This window comes from Mauremys reevesii, linkage group 3 (genome assembly GCF_016161935.1).
Source record: "Mauremys reevesii isolate NIE-2019 linkage group 3, ASM1616193v1, whole genome shotgun sequence".
Lineage (NCBI taxonomy): Eukaryota > Metazoa > Chordata > Testudines > Geoemydidae > Mauremys > Mauremys reevesii.
In genome coordinates, this window is record NC_052625.1 from 197,193,152 (window position 1) to 197,209,523 (window position 16,372).

The following is a 16,372-nucleotide window of genomic DNA, read 5'->3' on the forward strand; positions in this document are numbered from 1 at the left end:
TCCAGGCATGATGGTAATACAGATAATAACATGTCACAATGCAGGCGGGGAGGGCAACCTCCCTGAGGCTGCTACTCTCCCTCCTGTACAGGTGGGCAGGCAATAGGTGGAAGCCAGGTAAAGGGGTGGCACAGCTTACTACCCTGGAAGGAACCAGGGACCTGACTCTGAGTCACAATTCAGTCCCTGTCATAGGCGCCGACTCCGTGGGTGCTCTGGGGCTGGAGCACCCACGGGGAAAAATTAGTGGGTGCTCTGCACCCACCAACAGCCAAGCTCCCCTCCTCACCTCACCTCCTCCCCTGAGCGCACTGCGTCCCCACTCCTCCGCCTACCTCCCAGCGCTTGCCGCCACCAAACAGCTGTAGCAAACTCTGGGAGGGAAGGGAGAGGAGCGGGAACGTGGCGCCGTCAGGGGAGGAGACAGGGAAGAGGCAGGGCCGGGGCGGGGATTTGGAGAAGGAGTCGGACTAGAGGCAGGGAGGGGGCGGAGTTGGGGCGGGGACTTTGGGGAAGGGGTTGGAATGAGGGGCAGGAGGGGGTGGGCAGGGGTGGAGTCAGGGTGGGGCCGGGGGCAGAGCGAGGTCTAGCGCCCACCAGCACCAGTAGAAGTTGACGCCTATGGTCCCTGTTCCATGGGTGCTGGAACTACAGGTGTGGGGGAGGGGATGCTTCTGCGCCGCCTGGCTTGAGGTGGTTTCCATCACACACAGGGTTTACACTTTGGTTCAATGCCTCTCAGCTGCTGCACTGTAAAATCTGTTCCAGCAGCCCTGCCCTGTTCTGCACCTAGGGCAGTGCAAACACATGTTGTCCCTTCCTGGGGACAGACTGCAAGGTGCAAATCTACCCTATATAAATTAACATGGATCAGGCTGGCGGGGAAAAAACCTGCCTATGATTAAAATCCAGCCCACGTTTCTGGCAACTCTCTCTCCCTCTTCCCCCCACCCCCTCCTGGTTAGCAGCAACTGCAGAGCACCGTGAGTGGCTGAGGGTTTCCTTCAAAGCAGCTCCCTTGCTATCTATAAAATATCTATTAACTATCAGACATTAACCACTGTGAGAAACCACATCGGATGTGTAACCGCAGTATAGATTTAGCTGAGCTTGAGAAAGACAGGTGTGCAAGAGGAGATCACAGTTTATGCTCTGGCAGCAGCCGTTCGAAGGGACACGGAGGGTTTCCTGGGTGAGGGTTGCCCCCTTCTCAGCATGCTTGCTCTCTGAAAGAGAAAGGATAACATAAGGGTTAGGCCACTAGTTGGAAACCTGGGCTCAATTCCTTGCAATGCCACAGACTATCTCGGGGACCTTGGTCAAATCACTTAGCTTCTTCATATGTAAAAGGGGGACGAGAGCACTGGGCCACTTCACAGGGGGGTGAGGGGAATAAATAGAGTAAACAAAGCTTGTGAGGGGCTGCTATGCTAGGATAACAGGGGCTGACACATTGGGCAATGCTGTCTGGGACAAAAATCCTTTTTCCTTTCAGCTATTAGGAAGCAGTGTTGGCTACCACACGGCTGGATCATAGCACTGAGAGGCAGAACTTCTGGGTTCTGTTCGCTGCTCTACCCCTGCTCACTGTGTGGCCTGGAGAAAGTCACTGAGGCCAAAATGTTCAGACTTGGGTGCCTTAAGTTACACCCTTAAATCCACACTTGGCAGCTAAAGAGGGCTCTGGTTCAGCAACATCCTTAAGCATGAATTTAACTTCAAGCACGGGAGTAGCCCCATTGACATCAATGGAAAGACTCCCATTGATTTCACTAGGCTTTGCATAAGCCATTCAGTGGCTTAATTTTCAAAGGTGCTGAGCACCTGAAGTACCTATTGACGTCAGCGTGAGTTATGAGTGTTTAGCGCCTCTGAAAATCACGCCACTTAAATAGGCACCTAACCGTAGGCATCCAAGTTTGAAAATGTTGGCCTCAACTTTTCTGTGCCTCGGTTTCCCCCGGGGGATAACCATACACACCTTCAATGGAGTGTTGTAAAATAACATTGTTTTGAAATATTTGAGTGAAAAGCATGACAGAAGCACAAGGCATTGGTATTACCCCTATTTCATCATCTCAAAGGGGTTGAAGAAAACAAAATGCTTCCTCGCTTACAGCCTAGTTTTTTTGTTAACCTGGCCTTGTGTTGAAGTCACAACGATAATTAAATCTGTGACATCACAATCATTTCCATATCACCTGACCATGATGCTATATAACTCTATGCTATGAAGACAAATCCTATACATTATCTCACACTAGAGTGGCACAAGGTGAAGGAAAGGTGCAAGGTGGGGGTGGAGTCCTTTTTGAACACAGAAATAATCCTGTTGAGCGAAAATTGGAATTTCCATCCTGTGGAAAATTCCAATATTTTAACATTTGCTTTCATCACAAATCTGAACAAATTGACATTTTTCACAGAATGCAAAGTTCCAAAAAATTTGGATTTGGAAATGTCAAAAAATGTTTCGTTTCAACTAAACTAAACTAAATCCAAATGTTTCGTTTCGAGTGAGTTCGACATTAAGCTGCATCTGTTTAAAAGGCGCAATGGTGACTCGTGGGAGTTTTAGTCTGGGTGCTGCTCACCCCCATTCTCCTCTATGGGATGGGATCTCTGGCCAGACTACCTAACCTCTCCCATGGTAAAGTGAAAAGAACAAACCTAGATGTAGTTTTCTCACCCACTCTGCTATATCTGGAATCATCCCAGTTCTCTCAGGTTGATGTCCTGGTTAACTTCACTGCTTTCCAAAGGACTCTCAGGGCCTGTAGAATGACAAGAAGTTGAGACAGAACCTCATTAGATGATGATGCTTGGAGGATATTTTGATGCAACGTGATGGTGTTGCCCCACAGTTCACCAACGCTAGCACAATCCAGATGTCATGACTAAGGCTACATTTATGTCATGGAAGTCACAGAATCCGTGGGGGTCCTGCCAGGGTTCCAGCGACAGGCAACAGCATTGACAAGCAACGGGGGGGCCTGCAATGTTCCAGCATCAGGTGACAGACTGCTGAGGGGGGCCTCCTCAAGGTTTCAGTGACAGGTGACAGCCTTGGGAGTGGGGGAGGGGGACTCCTCAGGCAAGCAGCTGGGGGTGTCCCGTTTTCTGTTTGGGAAATATAGTCACCCTAGTGGCGGGAGAAACCATGGAGCAGAGTTGCAGCAGCAAAAGTCACAGACAGGTCACGGCTTCCATGAATTTTTATTTATCGCCCGTGACCTGTCCATGACTTTTACTAAAAATAACCATGACACAAGCTTAGGCTTAGTCACGACACGGCAATGCCCATGTTTCTGTCATTGGACAACGTTTCAGAAATGCCAGCACTAACCCAGGATCCTCCTCAGATATGCCATCAATACAGAGCTGTGTGTCATTTGGAATAGACCACTGATCCCATGCTGTAATTATGCTTTGTTTGGCTAAGGTGGAGATATGGGCTACAAATATTTAAAGGGTGTAGAGAAGGGAGAAGAATTGTTGGGATGAACCAAGAGGGTGCTAATGAGGAACATTGGACTATAGTTAAAATGGTGGAAGCACCTATTGCCTGAGGCATGTAAAGTTAGACTTGACATAGCTCCAGGAAATACACTGTAGAGAGCAAACCTTCTGTCATAAATGTAGAGGAAAGAGTAGCATAAAACCCTGCCTTGGCAGCTGTACTGAATTGCCTTACCTGTAAGGGGTTAAACAGTTCAAATAACCTAGTTGGCACCTCACCAGAAGGACCAATGAGGAAAGAAGATACTTTCAAATCTGGGGGGGACAGGGCTGCCCAGAGGATTCAGGGGGCCTGGGGCAAAGCAATTTTGGGGGCCCCTTCCATAAAAAAAGTTGCAATACTATAGATACTATATTCTCATGGGGGCCCCTGAGGATTTATTTGTTCTCTTTTTTTGTTCCCTCTCCAGATGGAGAGAGAAGCCAAGCAGGTACCACATCTCCTGAAAATATATCTGGAATAATCCATCTAAGATCACAGAAATTGTAAGTAAGGCAAGGAAATGCATTAGGTTATCTTTTGTTTTAGCTCAGGAGTAGGCAACCTATGGCACGCGTGCCAAAGGTGGCACACAAGCTGATTTTCAGTGGCACTCACACTGCCTGGGTCCTGGCCACTGGTCTGGGGGGGCTCTGCATTTTAATTTAATTTTAAATTAAGCTTCATAAACATTTTAAAAACCTTGTTTACTTTACATACAACAATAGTTTAGTTATATATTATAGACTTATAGAAAGCAGGGCCAGTTCCAGGCACGAGCCCAGCAGGCAGCTGCTTCCTCCGAAGCATGGGGCAGGGGTCGCTTGCTAAAGGAGTGGGTGGATCGGCTTATGTGGCCTGCATCTAGCAGGAGGTCAGACTAGATGATCATAATGGTCCCTTCTAATCTTGAATTCTATGATTCTATGATTCTATGATTCTATGCTTGGGGCAGCCAACGGTGAGGGGTGGCACATCCGGGTCTTCGGTGGCAATTCGGCGGCAGGTCCCTCACTCGCTCTCGGAGTGAAGGACCAGCCGCTGAATTGCCGCCGAAGACTGAAGCAGCAGCGGTAGAGCTGCAGATCACGATTGCGGCTTTTTTTTTTTGTTTTCTTCTTGCTGCTTGGGGTGGCAAAAACCCTGGAGCCGGCCCTGATATAAAGAGACCTTCTAAAAACGTTAAAATGTATCCCTGGCATGTGAAACCTTAAATTAGAGTGAATAAATGAAGACTAGGCACACCACTTCTGAAACACTAGGCAACCCCTGTTTTAGCTTGTGAATTTCCCTATGCTACAGAGATAGCTTTATTCCTGTTTTTGTAACTGTGAAGCTGAGCCTAGAGGGGAATCCTCTATGTTTTAAATCTTTTTATTACCATGTAAAGTTACGTTTCATCCTGATTTTGTAGGTGTGATTCCTTTACTTTTTCTTGATAATCAAGTTCTTCTTTTAAAAACCTGATTTATTTTCAGTGTCGTGAAGACAAAAGGTCTGGTCTGTGCCCTCATTGCTAAGGCAATTGGTTGGTATATTATTCTCAAGCCTGCGCAGGAAAGGGGGTGAAGGGGCTTGGGGGGATATTTTGCGGGGACAGGGATTCCAAATGACCCTTTCCTAAATTTTTGTGTAAATCACTTGGTGGTGGCAGCAATACCATCCAAGGACAAAGAAAGGAATTTGTCCCTTGGCGAAGTTTTAAGCTAAGCTGGTAGAATATAAACTTAGGGGGTCTTTCATGTGGGTCCCCACATCTGTACCCCAGAGTTCAGAGTGTGGGGGGGACCCTGACACCTTAATTGGCAGAAAGATGGATTAAATGACAGAGCAGGCCTTTACCATGTTTGACTTCTACAGCTCTATGATCCTGTCTCATGAGGCTCAGAAGCAGATGCAAATATCGTGCACACCTGCCAGAGTTTACTGCCAGAGCACACCATATTATTATGAATATACCTGGTGGTGCAATAGTCTACCTTTGGACGGGATTTCTTCCTGACTCCCATGATTCCAGCACAGAACAATGGGTTTAGAGAGATATGGTCTGTATTGTTGCAACTTCCTTTGCCCATATTATGTCATTCCTGGACATACATCCTGGGGTTTGCCCACTCTTCCTCCCTCTGTGTCTGTCTTTTCATAATAATTGCAGATCAATAGATTTCATAACTCATAAAACAAACCACAGGAAGATTTCTTAATCATTTTAAATATCAGGCTACATCAGGATGTTATCTATTCACACATCAAAATGACCCAGACCACTGATCAGCCTCGATTCAGGGTCAGGTTCCATCGGTCTAACCTTAAGCCAGACATATATTTTTGAGATCTTTGTTGGTTTCAGAAATGGAAAGTTCCCTGACCCACTTTGAGTATTTCAGTAAGTGGCTGAAGAGAAAACCCCTCTCTGAGGGAAGGGTTTCCGTTAGCCTGTATGTCTCTAACTTTGAGAGGAAATTAAACTACGCATTTAACATTTCAGATCTTAGCGTACTTCGGAGGGAGGTGATATAGGTCATGGTTATCCCAGAAATAGAGGACTAAATTCTACCCTCAGTTACATCCCTTTGAAAAAACTGAAGACAGGGTTTGTACCAATGAGCAGATATTAAGCATGCTTCAAATTAGCACAACCTTCGCTCATGGAATCACCAAAATTAGAAGTTGGAAAGAAAATGCATTAGGACTTCTAGTCCTTGCCCAGAAAGACATCGGAGCTGGATTGTATCCTGCACTCTATATTTGTCATTGCTTTGTTCAGTCTAGTGTTAATTATTCAAACTATGGGGTTTCCGCGGTGTAGTAGTGCTCACTGTTCCTGAAACATAGCCTACATTTTCCATTGCTCAATGCATATTTTGAAGGGGAAGGGGGAATTTTTAACAGTATAACCTTTTTTTTTTCAACTAAAAGGGTATGTATATATATATAAAATACACAATTTTATACACACACATATAATTATACTTACCAAATACAATACATATTTATTTATGGATTTACTTATGATTTTCTTTCCCTCTGTCGAACTCTTGTCTATCTATCTATCCAGTGATCTATGAACACTGCAGAATATGTATCTCAATAAACTATATTTTACGATTTCACTCAAACTCAGTAATAGTTGGGTGAAGAAACTTCCTTCCCAATCTCATTGAACTGAATGGGAATTTTACTGGCATGCCAGAGTTGAACCTGGTTCTATAAGTTAGCTCCTTTAGGAAGATAAAATGATGTAACAATTGTAGCAGTTCTTTGGTAGTGAACACTGTGATACACAACCACTGATGAGCACTCACCTTTATCAGGAGCCCAGCTGCCTGGGTAGTGAAATCAGATTTCTGTTCTTGATGGTTGACTGGGAAGTGGCCTGTGGGTGGAAGATCCATCGTCCAGGGAAGAGGTAAGGCTGAGACTGGGAGATCTTATTACACAGAGGTCATCCCAAGGTCATATTCAGGTCCCAGAGGGGAATAATGAGTGCCATAACCACCTTTTTCCTTTTGCCCTTTCATCACCAAGGGTGAAGTCCTCCCATCACCTTGGAGAACTGAATTATACCTGAGTTTCAATGCAGCGAAGGTGCATTGGCGCATGCAGGCAGTGCATTTGGCATGCACCTCATCTGCACTGGGGCCAAGGCATCTGAACAAGAGGTGAGGTCTGGCCCCAAAGGAGCAATTTTCCGTCACTGCTCTGCTATTCCTAGTCCTTCCTTCCCAACCCTGACACAATTTAAGATCGTGCCTGGAGCAAGAGCTATTCCATGTCTGAGATGGGATGAGATGTACAAGTCTATCCCAGAGGTAGAGCCACACGAGAGATGAACGGACACGTGGGTATAGACCACATGCATCCCACAACACTCTCTTGAAGTTAATAGGGTTTTGCTCTGTATACCAGGGTTGGATTTATCCCTTTCGATATATAATCTATTAACATAAAGGTCACTAGGAAAAGATGATCAGTCCAGATCATGCTGATGCTGAACCTTTCCTGGAGGTTTTGAATTTCAATATCCCCAAAAGAATGGATGGAGATTGTGTGCCAAGAAATAAAGCTACTCCCCCAAGCATGACAAGCCAAGTCATGGGGGAAATGTATCCACCAGGACCTTCTTTGTAAGACATAGAGGACCAGATCCTCCACTGGTGTAAATCAGCATTGCTCCATTGATGTCTATGAAGCTATTCTGATTTACCCCAGCCAAGGATCTCATCCAGCAGCCAAATGCTGGAGATGCTCCCAAAGAAGTCATCACCTTGCCAGATCAGGCTTACAAATGTCAAACTGGGGCCAAATCTTTTGGGGTGTTCAATTACTTCAATAGGAGTTTTACCTACGTAAGAAATGAATACAAACTGAGCAGTTACTATCACCAGGGACACTGAGGTTGATAAAACACCGGGTGGTTGATAAAACTCTCAGAAGCTGGGATTCCTTATTCTCTGAGGGGGCTCCTGACTGTGGAATTCACCACCACCAGAAATCAGAAGGAAGTGGAGTCTGTCCACCCGCAGGGCCTAACACCAGACTCACCTGTTTACACCAACCTCTTTACAATAATGTCAGTGCCAAACTAGGCAGCTATGCCTTCCCCAAACAAGGCTGAGGGACCCTGCTGGTGAGTGATGGATCAGTGGGAACACTGCCAAATCCTGCTGAATGAACGGTTGCATTTAATTTGTGTCTGTGGCACCTGGTTACCCTGGTGATGGGGTGCATTACCCATGGGCATCAGACAGAAGACTGACAGGTAGAATTGACTCAGTGGCTTTGTAGATGTACATGATATCCTCAGTCCAATTATAATTCTTTGCCCAACATACTGTCCATCTGTGTGTTGGCATATGGCCTAAGAAGTACTAATGCCTCAAATGCCTTCAGCTCCCATTGAAGGCAGAAGGAGCTGACGGAGCGCAGCCAATGCTGAGCACCTTGCAGCTTCAAGCTTGTAGTACTTCCTAAGGTTTACATCCTGCCATTGTTCCACGGGCAATAACTTCCTTCCCATGCCATCAGATATTGCTGCGAGTGCAAACAAGGTTTCACCATCCTTGTCTATTCTGGGACACTGTTTGCATGTCCTCTGTGTTAAGTCCCATATGTTTTCCCTTCTCTTAATTGTGTCCAAAGGAGGGATTCCTTTTGCCAGCCCCTTTCAGTCAGGTCAATGAGTCTAGAGTGAAAAATCAACTATAAGAAAAGGCCCTGAATAATGAACCAATCTGCTCTTTGTACCAGTGTGTGATGACTCTTCTCCCATCTGTGAACAGGCTGCCTTAGGGAACAATTAGAAGCATGAAAAAATTCTTGTATGAAGAGCAACTAAAAAGAGAAGGACTGTTCACCTTAGGGAGCAGGGGAACAAGAGGAGACCATTTCAGTTGTGGGGATCCAGAGATGGAACAGACTTCCAGAGGAGGTCAGATGAATCCAGAGTCTGGCTGGCTTTAGGAAACACTGCAAAATCCTCCCCTTTGAAAAAAGGCCTTTTCATCATAAAAATGACACAGATGGCCCCTTTTAACTTAAACTCCTGTCATGATTAGTTAGTAAAGGGTTAAAAATAGTACCTGGTAGGCACCTGACCTGAGGACCAATCAGGGAAGAGAATTTGAAATTCCTGGGAGGGAATTTTTTCCCTCTGTGTGTGTGTGTATTGTCTTTAGCCGTCTGGAGTTACAAGAGTCCAGATGTTTTAATCAAGTCTACAAGTTTCTACCTTCTGAACTAATTTCTTCTAGTCAAGATAGTGAGTATTAGAAAGATACTTTGTGTCATTATCTAATAATCCTATGTTTGCAATTCTGTGTGTTTGTTATTGATTATTCTTAATTCTGCCTGTTTTTGTTGTACTGAGAAAGAGAGAGGATTCTCTCCAGAACTTAGCAAGGTTGTACCCTATGAGTGTCCAGCTTGGACTCATAGAGATTCTGTATTTTCTTGTTTTTCTTTTAATAAATTCTTTCTATAAAGATTTGATTAAATCCCTTCTACTGTGGATATAGGGGAAGGGGGCTAAGACATTCTCTCTCAGTGGTGAGACAGCTTATCTCCGGGCAGAGAAGGGAGGGGGAAGGCATGCGGGTCCTCACTTTGAAACCCCCAGTTTCAAGTGAGGGTAGACTCTGACAACTCCTACCACCCAACATGAGCTCAAGTAGCGACTTCACTATTGCCATTGATTTTAAATAGCAAGTGTTCAGATACTACAGTGATTGGTGGTGATTAGATAGATAGATAGATAGATAGATAGATAGATAGATAGATAATCATAGGACTGGAAGAGACCTTGAGATCATCTAGTCCAGTCCCCGGCACTGATGGCAGGACTAAGTATTATCTTTCTTCCAGCATTATGATAGCCCATCTCATCTCTTCCTAGCCTCCCAACAGAGTTTAAGCCCTGGTCTACACACAGCCCCTGGTTCGAACTAGGGTACGCGAATTCAGCTACGTGAATAACGTAGCTGAATTCGAACTACCCTAGTTCGAATGACTTACCGTCCAGACGCCGCGGAAGCGAACTCCGCGGCTCCAAGGTCGACTCCGGCAACTCCTCCTGCCGCGGTGGAGTACCGGAGTTCGAACTAGCGCTTCCGGAGTTCGAACTATCACGTCTAGATCAGACGCGATAGTTCGAACTCCGAGAAGTCGAACTCGCCGTGTCGACCCGGCGGGTAAGTGTAAACGTGGCCTAACTTGCTGGCACTCTGAATAACCTATCTTCCACACAGAAAGAATAATGAATGGGATAGAGAAAGTAGATTGAGAATTTCTCTTCTCCCTCTCTCAGAATACAAGAGGCCATTCAATGACATGGAAGGCTGGTAAATTCAAAACGAGTAAAAGGACGTAAGTTTTCACCTTATGCATTATTAGTCTGTAGAACTCATTACCACAATCTATAATTGAGGCCAAGATCTTAGCAGAATTGAAACAGAGACTGGGCATTGATATAGGTAACAAGACCATCCTGAGTTATAAGAGTAAATGTTAAAAGAAACCAAGTGTTCGGGAAGGGATTTAAACCTTCGTGTGTCAGGGTATAAGCCAGACTCTAATAAATATTGGAAGACAGGAGGAAACTCTCCTTGGCAGCAGCTTCTCCCCAGAATGTCCACTTCAGGAGGGTTGTACCTTCCTGTGAAACTTCTTGTGCTGGCCACTGTCAGAGACAGGTCGTTGGACTAGATGGACCATGGGTAGGATCCAGTCTGGCACATATATTCCTATATTCCTGTGACAGTGCAGCGTCTATGATACATGTGGTGTTGCCAGGAAAGACCACCGAGTATCTCAACCTACATTTGATGAAATAACTGCAGTTACCTGAATTCACTTAGCACCTAAGCTTATTTCTGATCAATACCGCATAAGGATTTTGTGTCTGACTTCAATTTTGTTCCAGAAAGGGAGCAAATTATGCAAATATTCCAAACTGATACTAATTTACTACTCATGACAGTTTATAGTCCAACTCCTTGAAATCAACCAGGGGTTTTTAAGGTTAACTGGTAGCAGTTTGTCAGTTACCACAACTTCATTTCCTGGAGTTCATCGAGTGGAAGCTTTATGTCAAGTTTTATATAAAATTAAGTCACAGTCCAGAGCAAGAACCACAAATAAGGTTGGGAAAAACCAATTTGCAATGGAATTGCAACGGAAACTAGGGCAGTGACAGCAGAAGTCCTTATATAAAGCCCTGAAGTTCATGCACACAGACAGGTTCAGTTGAAAATAGCCTATACACACATCAGACAAAGTAAGAGACGCTGCAATACAATGACTTTTACAAGGAGTGCTACATTGGTAAGTACCAGCTTTGTTAAATTTGATTGTAACTGATGTACTTTCTAATAGACATTTGTAGATAAACTGATCTACCTATTTTTAATAATCAATTTAATCTAAATTGGGACCAGCAAATACTGGAACATATGGCTATCACATAGCATCACTACGGGGCAGAGTAATGGTTATTAGCACCTTTGCTATGCATTTTTGTACCTTAAAGTGTTTGCATTTCTTTTCACTGTAATTCTGAATTACTGGGTTTATAATGCTTGTTTTGAGGATAAATACAACTTTTTAGTGATTTTTCTTTTACAATTTAGTTACCAGTTTGTACGGTCAACCTTAACTGAGTTTTTTTTTTTTGGGGGGGGGGGTATTTCCTTTTTTTTTTTTCTTAATTGTTAAAAATGTCATACATGAAAAGTAAAGAAGGAAACCACCGAGAATGCGACTATGTAATATCACTAATCAATTGAAGATATAAAATATCAATCCTAACTCTTTTCTTTTTTAAAAATTCTAATGTTTAGGATCAGAATCACTAGTGTGCTGTGGCTGCTTTGCGCTGTTCTGGATTATTAGGAGATATGATTTTCCATACATAAAACTAGCACTAATTCAATATTAACTTTGAGAATTCAGGCACTCCAAAGTCAGGAAATGAAACAATAAGATTGAAAACTCAACCTTACTGTGTCTCCTTGTGCTTATTTCTTAGAGTAGAGTTCCTTTATGTGAAATTATTTGTTCAATTAGATTATTTATTATTTAATACAACCTGGAATTTCTCATACTACTAATTTACAGTAAAAGAACTTACTGTCTTCAGACTTTGTTTTATATCTAGTCTCAGTGAGAACAAGCTAAGTTTGATGTTTCTAAGTTTGATGAGTTATCTCTGCAAAAAATCTGGAGTCGGGGGGCAAATTCTCTGCTTGTGTAAATGGTCAAAAGTCCATAGATGTTAATGGAGCTATTCTCATTTACACTAGCAGAGATTGGGCCTGGAAAGAGGATTCCTAGCTCCCAATCCTAAACGCTAACCCGCACTCTGCTGTATTTTTGCAAAGGTGTGTATCTTCCTAGGAATTTACTTTTTTATATGTTAGATGTTTATAAGTGCATCCATCTCATAAAAATCATGAGAATTGCCATGGGTTTTCTTTAGACACAAAGGTTTCTGTGAATGAAGTAGAACTTTGTTCATCTCTGAACCTACCAACCACAAGCCGAGTTGGGCATGCATAAGCCCTCCAAGCCAAGAGTTGAATTTCAGGATATAACTTGTTGTTGAAGCTACACAACCCATTCCTGCATTCTGTGCTCTGCATTAACTAATCGTAGTGTTTCTCTATTTCAGTTCCGTTCACTGCTGTTAATGCTGATCCTGGTGCTCCAGGCTAAGAATTCAGCCCACGGAAAGGCAGTGCAGCCTGGATTCAACATAGAGAAAGGCACTGATGAGAAAAAGAGTGATGACTGCCCGCCCCGAAAGGATTTCAAATTCCCTCTAAGTGTGCAAGTTGACATAAGCATCAGCAGCACAAAGCATGCTATCAAAGTGGGCCATGATGTCAGTAACCGGTCTATGTCTCCCTGGGATTACAGGTACAGTTCATGTCCCCATTGTCTGGAAATGCACTGGGCTCTTCCAAAGCACTGCTTAGGCAGACAGAGGGGATGTCCCCAGGACAAAACACAGTGCACTGCTGTATCCAGAAACATGAACTTTGACCTGCCAGTCCATGTGGTGAGGGTCAGATTCCTGATGCAATAAATGATAACTGGATATTTATTCATTGTTATTATTTATTTGTATTGTGGTAGCATCTAGGAGCCCCCGTCATGGACTAAGACCCCATGCGCTAGGCACTGTACAAAAAGTGAACAAAAAGATGGTCCAACTCAGCGCTAACGATAGAAAACTAATTAGCTTTAGGATTTATCACTGCTCTTTTTTTCAGAGCCATTTCTAGTCTGACACCTGAGTGCAAATCCTGCCTCAGAAAGTCCAGCAAATTACCCCCAAGGGCTCAATCCTACACCATTTAAGTCAATGGGAGTTTTGCCATTGATGTTAGCGGGACACTAGGCTTTGGGAACATTGGGCCTAATATTGAACTCTTCATCCAATTGTAATCAATCCTTATTCAGGCAAAAACTCCCATTGAAACTAGTCAGACTCATGAAGTGATTGAGCATTGCAGGAGCTCAGACTTTGACCCAGCACAAGCTGACTCTAGGAGTCATAGGAAAAGGTGCATCTCAAGGAGGCATTTGCAAACTGTGGTTGGGTGATGAGCAAGAATTAGCTGAGGAGAAAGCCCTGCTGATTCAGGGCAGTGGCCAGGCTTCCACTTTGACCAGTTCGTTCTCTTTGTGTCTTGCTTCACAGCATTAACGAAGATCCCAACCGGTTCCCCCAAGTGATCGCTCAGGCCAAGTGCCGCCATTACAGCTGTGTGGACTCCACCGGACAGGAGGACTACAGCATGAATTCCATCCCCATCCAACACGAGATCCTTGTTCTCCAACGGGAGCAGAGAGGCTGCCAGCACGCTTACCGGCTGGAGAAACAGCTGGTCACCGTGGGCTGTACCTGTGCCAGGCCCATCATCCACTACCTGCAGTAAGAGAAGCCAGAAGATCAGAAGAAGGAAACACATGGAGAACCAGCCATGGGCCTCAGATTTAACAAATGGCCTGATCCAACTCCCACTGAAAAGAGTTGGAGTCTTTCCACTGATTTCACTGGAATTGGGCCAGGCCATAATCAATAGCCAGATTCAAAGACAGCTGGCCAAAAAAGAGGGGAGAAATACACAATTTTTTAAAAAAATTTCCCCCAGATTTTGAAATTCTGAATTTCAAAATTCAACCAGATCCATAAGTGCGAGATAAAAGGGTGAAAACTTTCATAATTTGATATCAACCTTTTCCCCCATTTGTTTGTTGTTTTTTATTTCAAAATTCAAACCATTTTGACCAGCTCTAGAGTCAATCAAAGCCTTGGGGAAATCAACCTGAATCGGAATCTAAAATCCAGAGGCTTTTTTAAGTGCTCATAAAAGTAAATTATTATATTTGTAACAGCACAAGACTTTAAAAAAAGCAAAAATGTAGTTTTCTTTCTTTTTCTGCAAATGGATATGGAACATAAAACCAAATTTGCAGCAATTTAACTATCTATGTAAACCCCCAGGAAAACAGTGGTGAAATGGTATACTTTTGTATCTCAATTTAAATTATCTATTTATACAATTATTTATACCATTAAGAGGTGAGATTCAAAATAACATATCTGATTATTATCTGTATTTATTCAATAAAAATCCAGTGAATAAATCTACTGTTTCTTTGTGTTCAATGTTGCCATCGAATGAGTAACCCACTGAGAGGATAAGGTCTCTACTACTGCTGTCTCTTAAAAGAGATCTCCTAGAGCTCAAGTGATAGAGGTTCATGTTTGGTAGAGCTGAAGAAGCAGGCTTCTAGTACCAACTCCCTTGTTTGTGTGTGACTGATTTACATAGGATTGTGTTTGCTATCTGCAGCACAGTTTTCACATTATCTGTGACTCACAACATAGCCAAGTCACTCAATTCCAGTGGCAGGTATATTGGTAAAGAGGGGGGTATAGCTTATTCAGGAAGGATCAGCAGGGAAAAAAGGGAGGAGGTGTTGCATTATAAATCAAGAATACATACACTTTTTCAGAGGTCCAGAAGAAGGTGAGAGGCAGAGCAGTTGAGAATTTCTGAGTAAAGATAAAAGGGGAAAAAATAGGATGGTAGGGGTCTATCATGCACCACCAAATCAGGAACAAGCAGGGCCGGTGCTACCATTAAGGCGAACGAGGCGGTTGCCTAGGGCACCAAGATTTGGGGGCGCCAAAAAGTGGTGCCCCCAATTTTTTTTTACAACAGTTCCTCCCCGAGCGCGCGGTCGCTGCTCCACTTCTCCCACCTCCCAGGCTTGCAGTGCCAATCAGTTGTTTGGCACCTCAAGCCTAGGAGGAGAATTAGAGCGGTGGCGACGTGCTTGGGGAGGACGCAGAGCAGAGGTGAGCTGGGGTGGGGAGGTGCTGCACGGCTCCCCGGGGAGGGGGAGCTGCTGCGGGGGGGCACTTCAGAGTGGAGGGGGGGCGGGGAGCTGCCACAGGGCTGGGGCGGGGGCGCAAGGTGGAAGTTTCGCCTAGGGCGCGAAACTTCCTTGCACTGGCCCTGGGAACAAGGCAATAAACCGAGGTTCTTTAAATACATTAGGAGCAAGAGAAAGAAAAGGAAAGTGTAGGTCCTCTACTTAGTGGGGAAGGAGAGCTAATAACTGATGATATCAAAAAGGCTAACATGTTTAATGCCTGTTTTCCTTTCAGTCTTCACTAAAAAGATTAATAGTGACCGGATACTCAACACAAGTAATATTAACTGCAAGGGGGAAGGAACACAAGCCAAAATAGGGAAAAGAACACATTAAAGAGTATTTAGATAATTTAGTATCAGAGGGGTAGCCGTGTTAGTCTGGATCTGTAAAAGCAGCAAAGAGTCCTGTGGCACCTTATAGACTAACAGACGTTTTGCAGCATGAGCTTTCGTGGGTGAATACATCCGACGAAGTGGGTATTCACCCACGAAAGCTCATGCTGCAAAACGTCTGTTAGTCTATAAGGTGCCACAGGATTCTTTGCTGCTTTTATAGATAATTTAGATGTACTCAAGTCAGCAAAGCCTGATGAAATTCCTTGTATGTTAAGGGCTGGTATAAAGAGGACTGTGAATAGTTGTTCTCCATGTCCACTGAGGTAAGGCAAGAAGTGATGGGCTTAATCTGCAGCAGATGTAGGCTGTCTATACTAGGAGCTATGGTCTGATTCCCCTGCTCATACAAACATACTTGCAGTAGCTCACATCAAGCTAGCTCACACCAAGAGCTGTGCCAAGTACGTACCCACCAATTTCAGGCAAGTTAATACTCAGCACAGGTCAGCCATGTCTCTGCTACCGCTACCTGTGTTAGCACAGCTACTCGGAGCTAGCACGAGTGTGTGCACACCACCAGGGGAATCAC

The 16,372-nt window shown here is 44.2% G+C and overlaps 1 protein-coding gene across 4 annotated transcripts; it reads left to right on the top strand.

Annotated features, from left to right (window-relative positions):
- Window positions 1–88: 88 nt before the first annotated feature.
- Window positions 89–14,512, top strand: LOC120401482 (interleukin-17F-like). Of its 4 annotated transcripts, none has more exons than XM_039531544.1 (5): window positions 99–117; window positions 2,719–3,013; window positions 3,930–4,005; window positions 12,666–12,913; window positions 13,701–14,512. In XM_039531544.1, the coding sequence occupies exons 4-5, from the start codon at window positions 12,684–12,686 to the stop codon at window positions 13,936–13,938; spliced, it is 468 nt and encodes a 155-aa protein (XP_039387478.1). In that variant the 5' UTR covers window positions 99–117; window positions 2,719–3,013; window positions 3,930–4,005; window positions 12,666–12,683; the 3' UTR covers window positions 13,939–14,512. The 4 variants fall into 4 exon arrangements, with proteins under 4 accessions (XP_039387480.1, XP_039387478.1, XP_039387479.1 ...); XM_039531545.1 differs by lacking the exon at window positions 99–117 and adding an exon at window positions 2,271–2,293 and having other exon boundaries at window positions 2,865–3,013; XM_039531546.1 differs by lacking the exon at window positions 2,719–3,013 and having other exon boundaries at window positions 89–117.
- The last annotated feature ends 1,860 nt before the right edge of the window (window positions 14,513–16,372 follow it).

Excerpts from the sequence above, each read along its gene's own strand:
- LOC120401482 (XM_039531546.1), top strand. The coding sequence starts at position 12,684 with ATGCTGATCCTGGTGCTCCAGGCTAAGAATTCAGCCCACGGAAAGGCA. Across the intron at positions 12,914-13,700 it reads ATGTCTCCCTGGGATTACAG|CATTAACGAAGATCCCAACC; the intron begins GTACAGTTCATG and ends CTTGCTTCACAG.